This window comes from Leishmania donovani, chromosome 31, assembly GCF_000227135.1.
Source record: "Leishmania donovani BPK282A1 complete genome, chromosome 31".
Lineage (NCBI taxonomy): Eukaryota > Euglenozoa > Kinetoplastea > Trypanosomatida > Trypanosomatidae > Leishmania > Leishmania donovani.
In genome coordinates this window covers 1,212,917-1,230,373 of record NC_018258.1, presented here as the reverse complement: position 1 = coordinate 1,230,373, position 17,457 = coordinate 1,212,917, and the positions used below count along the sequence as shown (strand labels likewise).

The 17,457-nt window shown below is 56.2% G+C and overlaps 2 protein-coding genes across 2 annotated transcripts; both read left to right on the top strand.

The window, feature by feature from the left end:
* Positions 1-6,425: 6,425 nt before the first annotated feature.
* LDBPK_312500 (hypothetical protein, unknown function) lies at positions 6,426-7,109 on the top strand (the record flags this gene model as incomplete). The annotated part of the gene is made up of 1 exon (XM_003863289.1): positions 6,426-7,109. The coding sequence occupies one exon, from the start codon at positions 6,426-6,428 to the stop codon at positions 7,107-7,109; it is 684 nt and encodes a 227-aa protein (XP_003863337.1).
* A 3,891-nt stretch (positions 7,110-11,000) lies between these two features.
* On the top strand, positions 11,001-11,612 carry LDBPK_312490 (hypothetical protein, unknown function; the record flags this gene model as incomplete). The annotated part of the gene is made up of 1 exon (XM_003863288.1): positions 11,001-11,612. The coding sequence occupies one exon, from the start codon at positions 11,001-11,003 to the stop codon at positions 11,610-11,612; it is 612 nt and encodes a 203-aa protein (XP_003863336.1).
* Between the last annotated feature and the right edge of the window lie 5,845 nt (positions 11,613-17,457).

Here is a 17,457-nt window from a genome sequence, read left to right as displayed (position 1 = left end):
GGCATCGACACCCCTCGGAGTCCCGCACGTGCACACACCCGCCATGCGCAGTCTTCGCCTGTACTTCAACGCATCCATTCTCTGGCGGGCTGCGGGCAGACTCTCCAGACCAAGAGAAAGTCACGGCGTGCAAGTACCAACTCGCCTGCTTTGTGAAGCTCCCTTGTTCGCTGTGGACAGACAGTCTGGTACAGGCAGGCATCAAGTCAGGAGCGGCTGCCATGGTTTATCATAATAATACGCCCCCATGTACACGGTAAAGGGACTGTGGCCCCCTCGCTTGCAGCTACCGCGGTGAGATTCAAGCAGCGTGGCTGGGACCTGATCTGCTGCGACGACAACCTGATCCAGGCAGGCAGGCATGCACGCGAGCAAGTTTGGCTGTCGCTACGGACTCGCTCTCGCTCCTCATGGCGCTCCGCACAGGCCCCACTAAAGGGTCGAAGGGGGCCCATGCTGCGACGTATCTGGGCACAAGTGCTGGCCCCACTGGCCTGTCGTGTGCGCCTCTCGTTTCACTTTATGCGTGGCCATTGCCGATGAGAACATCACGGCGAAGTTGACAAGTCTGCCGAATCGGCAGTGGCCAGAGGCGCCGGCACCAACTTCACGCATTGCGGCGTCGGCCACACCGGCCAGAGAGGCCAGGCCGGCATCCCTCAAGGCAGCGCTACACGACGCGAAATACTGAGCCAAGAGGTTCCTGGCGGCAGCCCTCCCGCACCAGCACAAATTGCATACTCAGCTCACGAGACGACAGGCGACCCTCCTCGTCCAGCTCTGCACGGACACCTGCCCGTACTTTGGATTGCTGCAACAGCGGGTGGCAGGGCGTGACAGCATGAAGTACAGGTACTGTGCTTCGTTATGAGGGAGCCTCACCCGGCATTGTGCCCGATATGCTACGCGAGATGCGCGGATCGTTCGAGCCTTGAAACGCAGCGCAAGTTACGCTGCCCGTGCATGCCATGATGCGATTAGGCCGATCTCAAATGCGCTCTATGGGCTTATCGTGACGTGTCTCTGTGGCTGGCCCTCCTGGGCCCCGCTCCAGGGAGACAGACTGTGAGCTCTTTGTGCGCACGCGCTGTCAAGCACCGCCGGCACGGCGCCTCGCATCCGAAGAAAGCATGCAGAGGCGCGAAGAGACGCATGCGAGCGAGCCGCCGTGTGCATGTGCGCGGAGCATGCGGAACGTCCCCCACCCGGCCGTGTGGGCTGCTGAGGCACAGATGCCCAGGGGGGGGGCATGACGCGAGCACCCCGAATGGCAGCATCGGGTCGTCCGGGCACCCATATGGAGAGTCTCCACACCGTACTATGGCATGCCGCTGCTTGAGGCGACGGAGGGCGCGAGGGAGGGCACACAGGCGGAGCACAGGGCCTCCAGGGGGCCCTGGCCTGCGGCTGGCCAACTGATTCCGTGAGCCCGTGCGGCATGCACCTGGGCCACCACCACCCCTCTACTACGCGCACGGCGGACGCCGGTGCCTCCGCCCTTGAGCAGGACCCTGGACGCTGCCCGCGTTGGGTCCAGGCGCGCAGTGCACCCAGGCCGGTCTGGTGCCGGTGGCGCAGCACGCGTGCGAGGGAGGCGCGAGGAAGAACAAGAAGAGACCGTGAGACGCATGCCCCCGCTTCGGCGGCAGCTGTCTCGCCCTAGGCGGGAGGGATCGAACCGCAGCTCGACGGAGGGCGTCTGCGCTGTGTTTGTGTGTATGCGCGTATGTTATTAGGCCTGTTCGTGGCGGCAGGAACAAGCTAGACAACCAAAGACCTGCTCGGTTCCCTCGCACTGGCTCTTCCCGTCTTTTTTTCGGTGTTGGTGCCCGCCATCTGTTTTGGTTGCTCTCGGTGTGTTTGGGGCCGTCTTCGCACTGCCGAGGATCTTTTCCCCTTTTTGTCGTTGTTTCGTTGCTGCCTCTCGGATTTAACGGAATGAGACACAAGTCTCCCAGAGTGCCTTTGACTTCTTGGAGACTGCGTGACGAGCATGACAGCCACGGCCTTTAGCAGCGGAGCTGCTGTGCCTGTGAGGAGGTGGGAAGAAAGGTGTGTTATGCTGCCACATCCGCTCTGCCGCCATCCCTGCTCTGTCCTTGTGCCGTGGTCCTCCGACTAAAGACAATATCTGAAGGAGCGCGTAGTTGCGGCTCCTTACTGGAATGGAGATATCCGCTCCCTGTCTCGTGTGTGAGTGTGTGTGCGTGGTGCTCGTGTTGTGAACTGAAGCGAATTGTGATCGCAGTGGCTGTCTGCTCTTCGACTTACATCGTCCAATGCAGGTACCTTTGGCTGTCCATGCACAGAAACAGGTCGCGTCTTTGTATCCATGCTTGGGCGTGCGTGTCTGTCTCACATGCCGTGCCTGGGCCCGTTCCAGTTAGCGTGTGTGCGTGTGTGGGTGGGCAACGCAGTCGGTTTCTCTCTTTCTTGAAGGTGCATGAGGCTGAGGCTCGCTATAGTCTGTACGCGTCGCGTTCTGCACCTCTCGCTCTTGTGTGCGAAAAAAAAAGGTGAGAGGATAAGCTCAGGAGTAGGCGGTCGCTCTCTGCCTTCGATCCCTTTCGGTGTTCGAACATATCTCATGCCACCACCACCACCCCACCCCCACACACTAGAGCACGAAAACAACACCCGCTGAGTCGTCCCTCAATTGCGTGTTTTGTCTTCTCTGTTCTCAGAGGTCCTGTGTCGGATTGGAAGGGGTAAAAAGAAATTTATTTTTTTTTCTCTATAGACCACCACCAACATCACGATGACAACACGCTTGTTCGGTTGCCCAATGCACCGCTGCTGTCTTCCAGTGATTCTCTAAACTCTGTCTTCGCTTTCTCTCTCTCGCTGTTTGGGCGACTTCTCTCGTCCCCTTTTCGCCCCGCCTGAACTTGCCGCCATCTCTCGCTGTCGCCCCCGTTACGCGTGCTCGTCTTCTGCGTCTTCTGTCACTCCCCTCCTCCTCCTCCCTGCAATGTCGTCATCCTTTTATGTCCTTGTTTTGTCTGTCCCTCCCCATCCCGCCGACATCTAATGACGTTACAGTCCTTTTCACCTTTTTGTTTTCTTGTCCTCTTGTTGTTTCGCGCCGCCGCTGCTTGCCACCGCCTGCCACTGCCTGCCTCTCAACTCTCTGCTCCTCTTCCTCTCCCCTTTTCGGGTTTGTGTGTGCGTGTGTGTTCTTTGCGTGTCGGCCTATTGCCATGGGCCTCCTTTCGTCTCCTCTGTTTGTGTATTGAGCGGATGAGGGGGTGCGGTGGGGGCCTCTCCCGTGTAGCCATGTGCTCTGCTAGGCCGGGTCTCTTGCGTGGTGTGTGCGCTGATGTCCTGTACACCTGCTATGATCGCTGTGTGGCCATTCCTTTGGTTGTTTGCTGTCATTGCTGTATGCGTGTGTGCGGGTTTTGTGCCTGTGGAACCTTAACTTGGTCGCCTAGGGAACTAAACGGATACGGAAACCCAGCTTCGATACCACCTCTGAGAAGCTGCGCCTCGTGGAGGCCACAGGAGAGGTGCTTCTCTCTCCCGGTCATGCCCCTTCGTCCGCTACCTCCACAGCGAACGAGGACCGGTCTGTTTCCGTCGCCGCGTTCGGATATTCACTGTACAGTAACCTGTCACCCGGACCCCTCATCTCGTCTTCCGCTCTTCTTCCCCTCTCACGTCTTCAACGCAGCGGACCTTTCATCTGGCAAGCGTTTTGCACAGGCAGCCGCGCCTCTACGCGGATCTTCCTTCCGTCGCACGTGCCAATACAAAGGCACCGCTCACCCGCAGTTTCCTAGTGGTCTCCCCTCCTTTTTTTTTTTTTGGTTCCCTCGGCTCTCTCGCCACCTTTTTGATTGGAACACACGTGCCCGCTCGTATACGACGACGATGCATTTTCAGTACTTGTTCTTGCACCACGGGGTACTCTGCTGACGACGACCGACTTTCCAGTCCGTTCTCGAGGCATCTCCTATCGCCTTTTCCGCTTGCCCCATTCCTACCTTTTTTTTTTGCGTTTTGGTTGCGTCTTCTTTGGCTTTTCCTTACACACTCCATGTGTCATGGGTGCCTTTCCGGCATCCTGAGCCACGCTGCTCCAAGGGCCAGCCCCTGCCGCGTCCCCGTTGGTCGTGTGTCATGGGCGCCTGTCCGTGTTATGCTTGCTGAGCTACGCAGGCACAACAACAACACAACGAGGAAAGCCTCGCGAGCGAACAAAAAAATGTCGGCAAATTTTTTCGTGTTTTCCTTTGAATGTTTTCGTGTGGGGTGGGTGGGACGCTCTGTAACGCCTTTTTCTTTGTGGCCCCTCGTTTCACCTTCGAGATATACCTGATCCTGCAGGTGGGCTTGCTTTCGTTGAGTCTTTCGAGGTGGAGGTGCGATAGGTGTGATAGGCTCTAATCCCTGCAAGCACTCTGCTGCTCATTCCAGCTACGCGCTTTCCTGTGCTGTCCGTCCCTCCTCCTTCCACGGACAGGCAGAGAAGCAAGAGGCAGTAGTTTGCGGTGCGGCAGCCCGACCGCGCCAGCGTGGAGGTGTGAACGACACAGATGCCGGGGGGGGGGCATGACGCGAGCACCCCGAATGGCAGCATCGGGTCGTCCGGGCACCCATATGGAGAGTCTCCACACCGTACTATGGCATGCCGCTGCTTGAGGCGACGGAGGGCGCGAGGGAGGGCACACAGGCGGAGCACAGGGCCTCCAGGGGGCCCTGGCCTGCGGCTGGCCAACTGATTCCGTGAGCCCGTGCGGCATGCACCTGGGCCACCACCACCCCTCTACTACGCGCACGGCGGACGCCGGTGCCTCCGCCCTTGAGCAGGACCCTGGACGCTGCCCGCGTTGGGTCCAGGCGCGCAGTGCACCCAGGCCGGTCTGGTGCCGGTGGCGCAGCACGCGTGCGAGGGAGGCGCGAGGAAGAACAAGAAGAGACCGTGAGACGCATGCCCCCGCTTCGGCGGCAGCTGTCTCGCCCTAGGCGGGAGGGATCGAACCGCAGCTCGACGGAGGGCGTCTGCGCTGTGTTTGTGTGTATGCGCGTATGTTATTAGGCCTGTTCGTGGCGGCAGGAACAAGCTAGACAACGAATGACACAGAAAGGAAGCAACGGAGCCAGGAGTATCTCTGCTTGCCTACCGCCCTTTTTTTTGTTGTTTGAAAGCCGATTTCATTCGGTGGTGCCCGAAGTAGATCGACCACAGCGGTGATGGTGAGACCGCTTTCGAGTGGAGGCGTTCACTGCAAGGCGGGTCGCTCATAGTCGACTTTTTTTTGTGTGAGTGTGTTGCGTCTTCGTCGCCTTCTCCTTTACACAGCTGCGCGCACGCTCATGCACGTGGATGTTGTCGGTCTTTGTAGCCTGTCGCCCTTGCGAGCCCCAACCTTGTTCCGTATGGCCGTCAAATCGAGAACGCGTGAACTGGTCTCTCTCTGTGTAGTTTTTTGTGGTGCCTTTGCGTAAGACCGGATGAGGCTGGCCACCCGAACATGAGATCAGCGCCCCGTGTCCACTTTCTTCTTGTTGTGCGCCGTGCCCATTCCATCGGAGATCACAAGGTGGACTCAGTCCTACCCCGTATGCTGCCCGTCCATCGCGTGCTGCGAAGCAGCCGCGGACACGTGGCGCAGCATAATGGACCGGCTCAGTCATTGGAGTGCACGGCCTCTGAGGCCAACACTGTCTCCTTGCCGTTTCGCAGATGGACTCACAGCTGCTCTCATCATGCCAATCGCCGCGCGGTGTAATATCCTCACGGTGGCTCAGCCTCTCCATGAACAGGCAGTGCGAGAGCCGTATGGAATATGTGCTGGCCACGCTGAGACTTTGCCTATCACCTGGATAATGCAAAAGTGCTGGCTCTCGCAGGTCGCTCCGACGCAGCGCCCTGCGCGACCTGGCCGCCCACAATCAGCAGCGAGGACTCGCTATGACTTCCCCATGTCGTGGTTGATGGACGCTGTCACGGCCAGATGTGGCTTTGAATTAGCAGAGGATAAGAGGCTGGTTGACTGCCCCCCCCCCCCCGGCTCCTGGGCACCGATCCCCGTGACACCGCGCGCGGCGGCGACACCCACTCCCTCCACTTCGTGATTGATGGCTCTTGAGATGGATAAAAAGAGCGGAAGCAAGGGCGCTTAGTTCACCACTCGGTCTGAAGCCGCCGCCGCCGCCGCCGCTTTCTCTCTGTCTATGCATGCCTTCGACAAGAAAGTGATCTGCGGATGCAGAGAGAGGATGCTCCCATGCTGAGAGCGTGAGACTGTATCGTGTTCTCCGTGAGCGAAACGTTGTGTGTTTCTTCTCCCTCCAACCGACGACCTCCACTTAATGCCCCACCACCACGCCGTTGCTCTCATCTCGCAACCGTGTCAGTTTCTTCCCATGGCTCCACCACTGCAGAAGCTTCTGTCACCGTGGGGCAACAGTGTTCTCCGATGCCCACTCTTCTGCCAAGGACCGGGAAGGAGGCGGCCAGGCCGACCGGCTTCCGGGGTGTGTCGCCGTCTTCACCGCAACCTCCCACACTGCAGCAATTTGTCATTGAGAAGCAAGGCAGCTTTGATCGCACCCTCTGGCACACCCGTGTCCTCACCATCGACACTGCGCACGGCCGACTGTACCTCAGCAAGGCCCACAAGGCCGAGAACCTGGACCACCGCTGCATGAACCGCATCGACTCGGTGGAGCTATGGCCGACATTCAGCTCGGATAACATACCCGAGCATTTCGGCAGTGAGCTGGCCAGGCGGACGGTCTGTCTGAAGGGGCTGGTGGGTATCAAAACCCAGTCGTTTTTCATGAGGTGGTTCAGAAGCAGCGACGCGCGAACGAAAGAGGTAGCGGTGGTAGCTGCAAACGTGGCCCAGACCGGTGCCTCTGCTTCCCGAACCCAGCCACACGACATAGATTCGGATGGTCATCGAGAGACCATCGAGGCATCCGTGCTGTGTCCCGTCGGCAGCTATATGCGTTTCGAGGTAGAGGTTTGGTTGATCCGCTGCATGACTCTGCATGATCTACATGAAATGGCTGATGCCTTTCGCGCCGCGATTCCGGAGGCGTCGTCTGTGTTGAAAGGCTATCAAGCGCTGAAGCAGAGTACGGCAGGCTCGGACTGATGTGCGCGTTCTTTTTTTCTCTGCTGCTGCGGGGGAGGGGGCACCTTTCCCATGTCGCCCACGCCATAGTGCGGTATTATAGGTGCCTGAGCGTATGCACGTTACTACGTGGCTCGGCGGAGATTCCCTTTTTTGTCTTTCCTTGCCCATTTTGCCCACTGTTATCAGCCGATAGAACAGCTACAAGAGCGGCTACTGGTATGCCGCGACACCCAGGCCTATTGCATCACCAACGAGAGCGTGCGCACCCTCTCATTCACCGTACACGTGACCGCTGCTTAGTTCTTGAATCGCACACGGCGTCACTGCCGCATTCTACAGCTTTCCAATTTCAGTAAGGCGAGAAGAAAAAGTCAACCCGACATTTCTTTCGCTCTGTTTTCTCTACACACCTGTAGTTGCTCGGTACGGCGACGCTACCGCGAGTTGAGCCCACGCGACTGTGCCACCCGCTACGCCCCAGCCTTGTCCAGGGGGGGGAGCAGAGGGGTGTACACGTTTGCTCTCCCGTTAGGGAGAGGGGGGGGAGCGACGGCGGCGAAAAGGCCACGCATGACGAACTTTATGCATTCTTATGCCTCCACGCTTCGACCGATGTCGTTCCGCCCTCTGCGAATCTCTCGCCATTTCCCCACCACCTCCTCATTTTCATTGTGCCTCCCGCGTACGTTTTGGGGGTTCCCCGTCCGTCCATGGAAACATCGATTTGTTCGCGTTCGTCTGCGCTTAACACGGTCGAAGCAACACATAGAAACGTATAGCGGTATCTGTAGGCCGTAGATATCTATATATAGTGTCCCCCTTTCTATTCTCTCTTTCCCTTACAGCGAGCTGCCACCGTCACAGTGCGTATCGGAGGCGTCCCCTACTTCTTCGTATCTCGTCCTCTTTCACGAGGCGCTGTCCAAGACTCGCACACGCAGGCATCCGCCAGCACTCACATTTGTGGTGTCGCGACAGACTCGCTCTCTTCCTGCCCCCCCCCACCCACCCTCTCCCAACAGACGCTCTCTGTGTGTCTCTCGTCCTCTTTAGCATTTTTTGTTGCTTTCCAGCCTCGAAAGCGTGGCGGCCCTTCTTGCGTCACCACCACGGCGCTTTCCATTTGTTTTGCGCGACTGCCCCCCGACCTAACCCTTCGCCCCCTAAGCCCTGCTCGATCTTCTCTCTTTGGCGCTCTGCCTCTCGACCCCTTCTTGTATTTTTTTTTTCGCGTTGTGTTGTTTACCTTTTCCCCCTATCGTGGCTGTCTTGTGTGTGCGCGTAGTCCCTTCGCTCGGGAAACTGGGTGCGTTACGCTGTGTTGCCTCCGCTAAATCGTGCTCTTCGTGAGGGTGCACCCACCCCCCAGCCTACTCCCCTGCTGTGCACGTCATCGGCCAGGAAAAGTCAAACATTGCTGTTCTCGCCTCAACCCCTCTCGCGTGTCTCAGTCGTTGTTCTTGTAGTGTATGGGTCTTTGGCTTGCCCTACAGCGCCCCCTCCCTTTTTTTCTGCTTCCTTGTGCACGGTTTTCTGACGCTCTTTTCGCGTGCGTACAGGGAGTCGGCTCGTGCCGGTGCTCGTTTCTCAGCGTGCATCTGCGGTGCCTGACGCCGTCTCAGGTCTTCCTCTCTCTGTATCTCTCCGATTTGCATGATTGTGCCCTTGCAACGGCAACGGTTTCGGCCTCGCGCTTCTTTTCGTGTCTTCTCGATCTCAATTGTCTGCGCGACTGCTTAGACGTATCGTCGGTGTCGTGTGTTCCTCACGAGGGTGTCGAATTCATTGATTGATTACGCTCTGTGTTGTTTGCTTCTCTCGAATCTTTTTTGTGTGTGTTTTATCGGCTTCTGTTGTTGTAAACTTCTGCAAATTTTGCAGTGGGTGTGAGTGCTTCATCTGTTTTTTTTTTTTTTTCAGTGCGCGCGGGGCGGGGTGTATGCGTTTGCGTTTGTGCAGGCTCTCATTGTCAGTACTCTCTCACGCGAACATCTCCTGCAGCTAACACTGATCATTCACACGTTTGTTGCGTGTAGCCCATCTTGGGTAACTGGAGACTAGTTTTCTTCTCCCTGTGCGGTATAGGCTTGCTGGTGTTTCTTTCTTCGGCGTTTTCTCCCGAATAGCAGTTCTCTGCTGCGGTTCTCTCTGAATACGTCGATAATCCGCTTTATTCGCTTATTGGCTCTCGCGGTGTGCACACGGGGGCGCCTTCCGCTGTCTCTCACGCGCGATACGCAGGAAGTGCAGCAACGGTAGAGCTCGATTTGTGGGAACAAAGAAAACAACAACAAAAGGGAAAACTACCAACAACTGCCTGGCAACGAAACGTTGCCTCGCAGACGCCTCACCACAGAGTCACTAAGTGGGTCTTCTGCATCCACTCAATATCTTGGCGCCTTTTGAACCGCGCATCGCTTCACTCCCTTCTTTTGAAGCTACATGATTCAGCCCCCCCCCCCGTCGCTTTCTCAAATTTTGTTTCCTTCGCAAATTCGTTTTCTAGCGTATTGTTTCCTTCTTTTTTTTTCGCGTGTGCGTGTGCACGGACGTGTGTGTGTGTGTGTGTGTGCCGGTGTCTTCTCTTTCGCCACTTTTTTGTTGATAGGCTGTTGGTGTTGTTGTTCGTGGCGGCTTCGGAGCGCTCTGTGCATGGACTCCGTCTGCCTCCTTCACTTCCCTTTGTGCGTGTGTGTGAGTGTGTGTCTTTTACCCCTCCTTTTTCCCTGCTGATCCTCACCCTCGCGTGTCTTTAGAGGCCCCGTCTGCGTTCCAGGCTTGCGTAGGCACCTCCTCCGACCGAAAGGCGAACGCCCATCAGGTCTCAGCCCTCCATCGCTCCGCCACTCCTCCTGCTCTCCCCCTTGGGCACTTCGTTCGAGTGCGCTTCTGGTCGGCGTCCTCGCGCCTGAGTTTGCGTCTACAGGAGCGTTGTCAATCTCGATTTCCAACGCTTCATCCGAATCGGCCTGTACTTTGGCCCCGTCTAGACTGTGCCGCTGCACTCCGCCTGTCCGTCTTAATCGCGTGCTTTCTCTGCACCGGCAGCTGCTCACGCGTCTTTTTCGTGGGCGCGGGTACACTTCGCTTTCTGTACGTCTGGATAGGTGTGCGCTCTGCTCCCTTTCTGATTTCTGTCGTGCCCCGGCTCCTGCACGCTCTACCTCTGACCCTCTTTCTCTCTCGTTCGCTGGGCTGGCAGGTCCCTTGTCTAGGTGCGCTTCTTTTTGCGTTGTGTATCTGTAGTCTGGCTCATATCAATAAGATTCGTCTAACTGGGTGTGTGCGTGTGTATATATCCCCGTGTGCGTCCGTCTCCCACCCACTCGTCCGCCTTTGCCCTATTCCTCTGCTGTTTCTGCGTTGTGGTGTTGTCGTGTCGGTTCGTGTGTGCTCATTTGTTTTTGCTTAGCGCTTCGTCGCTCCTTTGTTTTAGTGTGGCTGTCTCGGTGCACTGGCTGTGGTGCCGGGCCTCGACTACGGACCCGTTTCTCGCTGGTGCTGTTGTGGCGGTGGAGGGGGTATCAGCTCATCGGCATTCGTATGCGGTTTTACTGCTCACCGTACTCATCCGCACTCTCCAATTTTTGACATTCGTGACTTGTGTGTCCCACTCACCTCTACTCCCTCTGCGTCGAGTCACGCTCTCGCCCGGGCGCTGTCGTTCCCACGACGCCCACTCCTGCATTGACTTCTTGTCAGCTGTCTCATAATCACCACCAATCGTTTTCGAGCGCACTGCTCACGCTCGGCTGCGACCCCGCCCCCTCCGTTACCGTGTCGAACAACGGCAAAAAAAAAAGAGAATACGCCTGGGACGGATCAGCTGTGTTTCTTAGCATCAACAGTCGCGTCTTGCGTTCTCCCTTTAGCACGATTGTCTCTCGTTTTTCCCCTTTCGTCGCCGCGATGAGTGACCGTGACGTACCGGCCTCGATGACGAGGACCTGCGCGCCGCATGAGGTTCACTTCCTCTTCTGCTCCACCGACGCATGGGATGCGGCTCCTGCTAGCAACGGTGATGTCGCGAAGCTGCCCGCGCCAAAGAAGCCCATTTCGGCCCCGCTCGCGTCTTTTCACTCTCTGGTGGACACGCACCGTGGTCGTCGTGCTAGCCGCCACGCGTCACCGCCGCGCCAGCTGGGACGCCCGCTTCCGCCGACGCAGCCGAGCTTCAGCGATGTGGCAAAGCGTGTGGGCTCTTTCAACGACATGTGCGAGGCGAACTCGCTGTTGAGCTCCCACATGCGCTTAGGCGAGATGTCCACTCTGGGCATCTCGGCAAGCACCTCCACCATGCCCGCTGGCTGCAGTGTCAGCACCACCTCACTCCACTGGCTTCGCATCGCAGAGGATCGAGTCATGCCACATCCGAGCAGCACCAAGCCAGCGCCGGCGGCTCTGCAGCGAAATGCGGAGTATGTGCTCGAACGGTGGGTGGAGCAGAAGGTGCATCGCACCGCCGCCATGGATGACGCCATGCTGAAGGTGGCTGCCGCTTTTGATGAGCTATACGCCTAAGACGCACCGAAACGAATAAGGCTGATACGGAAAGCCCAATGTCTGTGTTTTTTTTTTTTACTTTGCACATGTGTGCGTGTGTGTGTGTGTGTGTGTGTATCCTCCTGGCGATGTCATTTTTTGTTAATGTGCCGCATCTTTTTGTTGTTTTCTCCTTTTCGTCGCGCTCTGCGCTTGCTGGGCCTGCCTTTCCATATGTCGCCTCAGTATGTTTGCGCAGTGCTTTTATGGACCTTGTCTACGCGTGCTCCCTCTCCTGCATCTTTGTTTTTGGACCTTGCTTCGCTCTCTTGTCGTTGTTGCAGTGCCAAGACTGTCTTCGTTCTACCCTTTGCCAACGCTCTGGCGCCAAACTTCATGCTGCAGAGGGAGGTGGTCGCCAACGGCCCGCTTCCGCTCTCGCCGCGCTCCTCACTTGTTTCCATTTTCGCCATCGGAGAGACCATACATAGCTATATACGCCAATGACGCAAAGCCCCCTTTCGCACAACTTCCCCGGCAAGCGAGATTTCTCCCCGCCTTCCTTCGTCGCTGCCTGGAACTTCGTCTTCTTTGTTTTTGCTTGTTCCGCTCCCCTTTTTGGTGCTCTCGTTTCCCGCTATTCCTTTTGGTGCTTCAGCCACTGAAACACACACACACACACACGCAAGTGAGACCCTCTGCCGCCCCTCCCCCTCCCCTGCCCCTCTTTTCCCTCCTCATCGCTTCCGTGTTACTCCGCATTCCGCCAAGGAAACCGGAGGCCATTATGCCGCGTCTCTCGCCTTCTATTTCTTTCTGCAGCTCACGTCGGTACTCTTTGCCTGTAAGCATGTCGTTTGCGATGCACACACACACACACACGCACATGCACGTGTATATATCTCTATATATATGCAAATGTATACATATATCTATATATCTATATACATATCGATATATCTATATCTTCATCGTTGATGTCATACGATTTCGTGGGTTAATCGGTCAGTGACGCACCCCTACCCTGTGTCTTCTTTTATTTGTGCATCGCCTTTGCGTGTCTTCCGGCTTCGGGCGCCACACGTCTCGGCCTGCACCCCGCGTGCTCTGCGCACTACTTTGACTGTGCAGTGTGTGTGTGTGTGTGTGCTTTGGTTCTCTTGTGATGAGCGACGGATTGTCTTTTTTGGGGGGGTTTCGGCTCTCTGGCGCACAACGCCATGAATGCTTGCCGAGTGATGCCTCTGTAGTAGTATTCTTTCGTCTTGCCTGACACGTCTGCCGGCGTGCGTGCTTCGATAGAGTTGTGCGTGAGCGATGCGTTTGCCTTGCGACAGGCGTGTGGACACGATGAGCGAAAGACACCCGCGCGCCGCTGTTTGGGAGGAGAGGGAGGCGGCGAAAGGCCAAAGTATCCCTTTTTCATCTCTGGCGTGGCGCATTCTGTTGTCATGGAGTAGGTGCCTCTTTGCATGCCTCACCTGCGCATGCCTTCATGAGCCATCCAGCACTCTCACTCCGTTACCCACTTCCTTTTCGTACCTCTCATCAGCACTCCGTCGTTCATTCTGTGAATTGTAGTTGTCTGATTCTTCTAGCGCCGCCGTTCACTTTCTCTGGCTTCTGTATGTAGTACTAGCTTCTCTCTCTTCTAGGCTTGATATGTTTATTCCTCTCCCTCAGCATGGTGCGCGTGTTGCGTTGTGCCCTCACCGCTCACAGCGCAGACTCTCGCACCTGATGCTTCGATCGACCGTTTCTTCTTTTGTTTTTGCTTTTGTTTGATTCTTCCGTTATGAGCTCGTGACCCCGCCTCCAACAATTTTTCGTTTTCTTGTCTGTTTTGTATAGCTCGATGTCGTCCCTTGTATCGCTTCGCTTGTTTCGGCTTCCTTCGCCTCCTCTCTGTCTCGCGCTAGCTTTCTTTCTTGGATACCGTTGCTGTCAGTCGACGGCAATGCAGCGACTCACTTCGATACACATAAACGAGTCGCTGTCGCCTGCCCCTCCATCCCTCCTCCATCCCCGCTTTCCGCCTCTGCTATCGCATTTCTATACCCAGCGATGTCTTTTTGGTTCAGCTCGTATCCGCTTCCCCCTCCCCTACTCCGTGAGTGGCCGTGTCGCCCGCCTTTCGTTTTGTTCTTTTGTTCAACTCGCTCTGCGTTTCATTTCAGGCATCTAGTAGAAAGATGAACAGTCACACTGTCCTGAGTCGCGTGGGCATGTGCGCGTTGAGGCCCTCTTGCTCTCCCCCTCCCCCCCTCTGCGAAGTGTCTGCTCTGCGAAGTACGTTCTTGCGCTCTGTTTTGCCGCAGAGCATTCGTTTTTATTCACTCGCTCGTACGTGTTGCCTAGGATAGAAGCTCTCTCCATATCGCACCCTTCGTCGTGGTCTGCCCGCAAGTGATTGCTGTCTTTCATTGCCCCCCCCCCAACCTCGCGTCGTTTCACCTTTCCTCTTCCTCTATTTTTTTTCGTTTTCCTCCTCTTCGTTGCGTGCGCGGCTGTCTGTGTATGTTTTCTGGACTGTTGAGCCAGTTCGTTCCGTCACTGCTCCTCGTTTCCATCCTGCCCCACACCTCCCACTGCTCATGCGTGCACCGCCTTCTACTTTGCGTTCTCGTTTTCTTTTTTTTTCTCTGTTCAGCTGCGTCGTGCGTGTATACACACGAAGCGAGCAGAGTGGAGGGAATGTGAAAAGGGGCATCATGGATGCCGATCTGAGCCTCTCCCTGCTCTTTGCCGACACCGTGAATGCTTCGTTGCAACCAGCGGTGCCTGAATTACTATCACTGTATGACGCCGGTGTACACATCAAGCTGGAAAACATCAGTGTCGTTTCGCTTGCCGTGAGTATGACTGACCGTGCCATGCTGCGTGCATCCGAGTGGCTGGAGAGATGCGCAAGGGCAGAGCGGGTGGCGATCACTTTTATTTTTGGTTTCCCCTCGCTGTACGTTTTTTTTTTGTGTTTGTTTGTTTCCTCCCGTCTCCATCCGTGGTCTGGAATTCTGCGCTCTGGCGGCAGCCGTTTTCCGTGGCACTTCTTCGTCACCTTTGGTTGTTCGTTCGCTTGCTTTCCTCTGTTATGTGTTTCTTTTTCGGCTTTCTTCTCTTGTTCGCTGTGTTTTCCTATCTTAGACAGACGTGGGAACATAGTTGGGCACGAGAGGAGGGGGGCAGCTGCGTGGTTGCGTCACTAACGCGCTCCGTCAGCAGGCGCTTCCGTTATGTTTCGGAGGATGTGCCGCTTATTTCCTTGATTTTTCACAGCCGTTTCTGCTTTGGGAGACGAAAAAACGGCTTACGCATCACCTGCTCAACATCAGTGCTTCCCCTATCGCCCTCCGTGTCTCCTTTAGGCGTTGTCTGGGGGAGAGGGGGCTCACAATGACGGCATAGCGACGGCGACTTCACACATGTGTTCCGCACTGCAGGGGAGCAGCAGTATGCCTCGCTTACGTTGGTGTCGACGGGTTTTTTCTGTTTTTTTTTGCTTTCCTGTTCTTTCCGTCTATAGCTCGCTCTGTGTGTGTGTGTGTGTTGGGGGGGGGGGCACTTGGGCGTATGTGCACGTGGGACACTTCTCGGCAATCATTCACAAAAAAAAAAATAAACGAAATAAATCTCCGCTGGTGCGGTGCGGGCAAGCGGACGGATCCTCAACGTGACGCGTCAACAGAGCTGAATGCTGCAAACTCATCCGCGTGACCAAAGATTAAGAAAATAAAACGAAAAGGCTGGTCTTTGCCGTTGATGGGGGCCTCAGTGGGCACTCCCAACCGAAAGAGGCCGTGGGGTAAGTTGTGCCTCACAGAGACGGAAAGAAAAGGAAGCATAATCGAATCGCGTCGTCTGGCCTCACGAACAAGAGAATCAGGAAGAAGTGACGGCTATACCAACACGTCTGAAGCAGCTGTGCGGCTCCTATCATCTACGCGATGCAGCCAGAACAGCTGGTAACGGTGTAGGGTCTCTGAAGACAGCCGCCCTTTAGGCGCACATCCAGACTTGCTCTCCATCACGGGCACATGATCACGCAAGTAACCCTCCTCTCCAAAGAAAATAAACTCGTAAAGCCCGACTCCAAAGGAAACAGAAAAGAAAACAAAGAGCAAGCAGAACCCGTTGGAAAAGGTGTGATGTTTGGCCGCCGACGTTCTTGCAGCTCCTTTCTTCATGAGGACGCATCGAAGCGAGATAGCGGTGTCGGTGCGTGTGTTTGTGTCTTCCATTCTTCCGGTTGTACGTTGTTCGCCTTCGAAAAGGAAAAGAAAATGAACTTCATGTGCACCCTTTGTTGCTTCTGTTTGCACTGGTGCCGCCGCGCGTGGACGTTGTTTGGCGACGACGTTTTCGTACCCTTACCCACTGCCCTCAACGGCGGGCAGTGCACAGCGGGAAAGGCTGCAAGACACACAGCTGCAACGAGGCGCGAATCGCTCGCGCTGGATGCCTTCGCATGCGATGCCTGTGAAAGGAGTCAGCACACAAGCCGTCATAAGTCGGGAAGCAACGTAGTACGTGGACAGGAACCCACACAGTCACCTGGCCATTGTTGGAAGACCTGTACGAGCGCAAAACGCTTGCCTTACTTTTTGATTTTGTTCGTTTTTTTTTTCGCGTGTGTGTGTTCTGTTTTCATTGTTTCGTCTCCTCCTCCTCCCCTCTTCCCGAACCGTTTCTCACCCCCCCCCTACACACACACACACACCACACCACCCGCCCACTTTCTCTCTCTCCGATTGTTGCTCGCATGGATACTTCCATTCAAGCAAGGAATGCGCGAAGACCCATGCATTGAGAGCAAAGAAAGAGAGCGTACACGCGGACAGCGCACACAGGGAGGAGAGGCTCTGTACTCTCTCTCTTACTATTGTCTATCGCTGGCCGCGCCCCTCCCCTCCTCCTACTCCTCCACCTCCGGTGGTGTTGCCTTTAACGGTACTACATATCTGTAGGTATATGTATCTATATAGTTGCTGTGTGCCTCCTCTCCAATGAGCATGTTCCCCCTCAACACCTTCCCACCCCCTATCTCTTGTCTTCTCGTTTTTTTTTGTTCGCTTCGCGACTGGTCTCTCGATGTCTTGAGGTCTCCTATTTTTTTTATTTTTCCATTGGCGCGTTCCCCCTCCCCCCGAGTGTCTCTCTGGTTGTTTTGATAGCCTTGCTTCTCTGTTTACGCACGTGGGTGGTCCGCGCCTTCCCGCTCCCTCCATCGCGCGCTCTCTCTTCCTCTCTCCCTTCCTGTGTCTCTGCCTCCGCCTGTCTTTCTCTCTGAACTTCTCCATCGCTCACGCCACCATGCCGGTCCCACCGCCACGTCACCCGCCCTCTTCTGTTACCGGTTTGTTTGCTTCCGTCGTTTGGAGGCTGCCGCGGTCCTTGTGCCGGTGCATCGGCGCACTGCGCAAACACCGGAGAGTGCTTCTCTTCATTCGAATGGCAGACTTCTACGTAGAGGTACGCACGCGTTCGGAGGAGTAGGACAGAAGGAAGGTGCAGCAGGCTTCTGCTGGTGTAGTGCTGAACGTGCGCGTGCATGTCTCTCTCCCTCTCACTCACTTGGCGTGCGCCTTTAGCGGTCTGTGCTGTCGTCGGCGCCTATTAGAACTTCGTGCGCGTGTCGAAGGGCGCCAGGCTCGGCGGCACAACAGGTGCGTGCATGTTTGAGTGTTCAGGAGCGGCTGCGTGCCGAGCCGCGGACAAAGGCGGAATACACTTTTTGTGAGCAGAATTCGACTTTGGTATCCCCGCGTTCGTGGAAGGGGCGGATGGTGAGAGAACGGATGCGCGGTGAGCAGGGATGGTGCTGCTGCCGCACGCCGCCGCACGGTTGCCCCTCACTGCTTGAGTGTACATGTGCATGCGCGCGCTG